The 952-nt window shown below is 60.9% G+C and overlaps 1 protein-coding gene across 1 annotated transcript in view; it reads right to left on the bottom strand.

The window, feature by feature from the left end:
• LOC104077932 (C-X-C chemokine receptor type 2-like) overlaps positions 1–178 on the bottom strand; it is a 1,049-nt gene extending 871 nt beyond the window's left edge. The window contains 2 exon segments of the mRNA XM_009579360.1: position 1; positions 4–178. The exon segment at position 1 is cut by the window's left edge and continues 871 nt beyond it. Of these exon segments, the coding sequence (XP_009577655.1) occupies position 1; positions 4–178 (176 nt within the window).
• Between the last annotated feature and the right edge of the window lie 774 nt (positions 179–952).

Genomic DNA, 952 nt, shown 5'->3' on the forward strand with positions numbered 1-952 from the left:
TGAGGATGAAGACGAGGCAGTAGATCACCACCACCAGGTACTTGTTGAGGACGGAGCTGTCGGGCCGGCACGGGGCGGAGGAGATAGCGGTGTCGGGCATGGCCGTGCTGTAGTCATAGGTATAGTTGTAGAGGGAGAAGAAGTTGGAGAAATCCCCATTGAAGGAGAAGGACTCCATTTTGCCTGTGGAGCACAAAGCAGCGTGAGTGTAGGGTGGGAGGGTGGTGTGTGCCAGGAGTGACAGTGTCTCTTGGTCCCCTGGCATCTCCATTGCCCCCCAGGCCCCCCCCCAGCCAGTGGGCAGCCCCCCTCCATTGCTCCACTGTGTCCACGCTGTGCCAGGTAATGGGCAGTGCTGCAGGTGGACACTGTCCCTCATACGTCCCCCAGTACAAGACCCCCACCACCCCTCGGTCTGCTCCACTTCATCCCAACCCTGTCCCCCATGGAGGAAGGGGTTCCCCCACAGACCGGACACCTCTTCTCGATTTGGGGGGCTCCCCCATCAACACAGCATCACGTCCGCCCAGGAGACACCTGGCCCCTCCAGCATCCCTGGGTCGCCCTGGTTTGTGCAGGTCCTTCAAAAGCCTCTGAGCTCTTTAGGCATCTCAGGCCCCCTTGGGCACCTCCAAAGTCCTTCGAGCACCTCTGGATCCATCCAGCCTCTCCATCCCCTCAAACATCACTGCTGAAGCTGCCCCTCCTGCCACCCCAGCCAGCGGCAAGGCTGCGGTCACGGTCCCCGGGGCAGGCGGCACTCAAGAAGGTCTGCAGGTGGTTTCATGCCCTTCTTCCCCCCCCGGGACTGTCCCTGTGTGAGTGGTTTCACCCCCCGGACGGAAAGACATGTCACCCTTTGCAAGCGGCTTTGGAAATATTTCACGTCTCTGGTTTTCCTGTTGCTCAGCTGGGCACTGCTGGGCGTCTCCGTGTCCCCTGTGTTCAGCCG

The sequence above is a fragment of the Fulmarus glacialis genome, unplaced genomic scaffold, assembly GCF_000690835.1.
Source record: "Fulmarus glacialis isolate BGI_N327 unplaced genomic scaffold, ASM69083v1 scaffold23550, whole genome shotgun sequence".
NCBI classification, from domain to species: Eukaryota; Metazoa; Chordata; class Aves; order Procellariiformes; family Procellariidae; genus Fulmarus; species Fulmarus glacialis.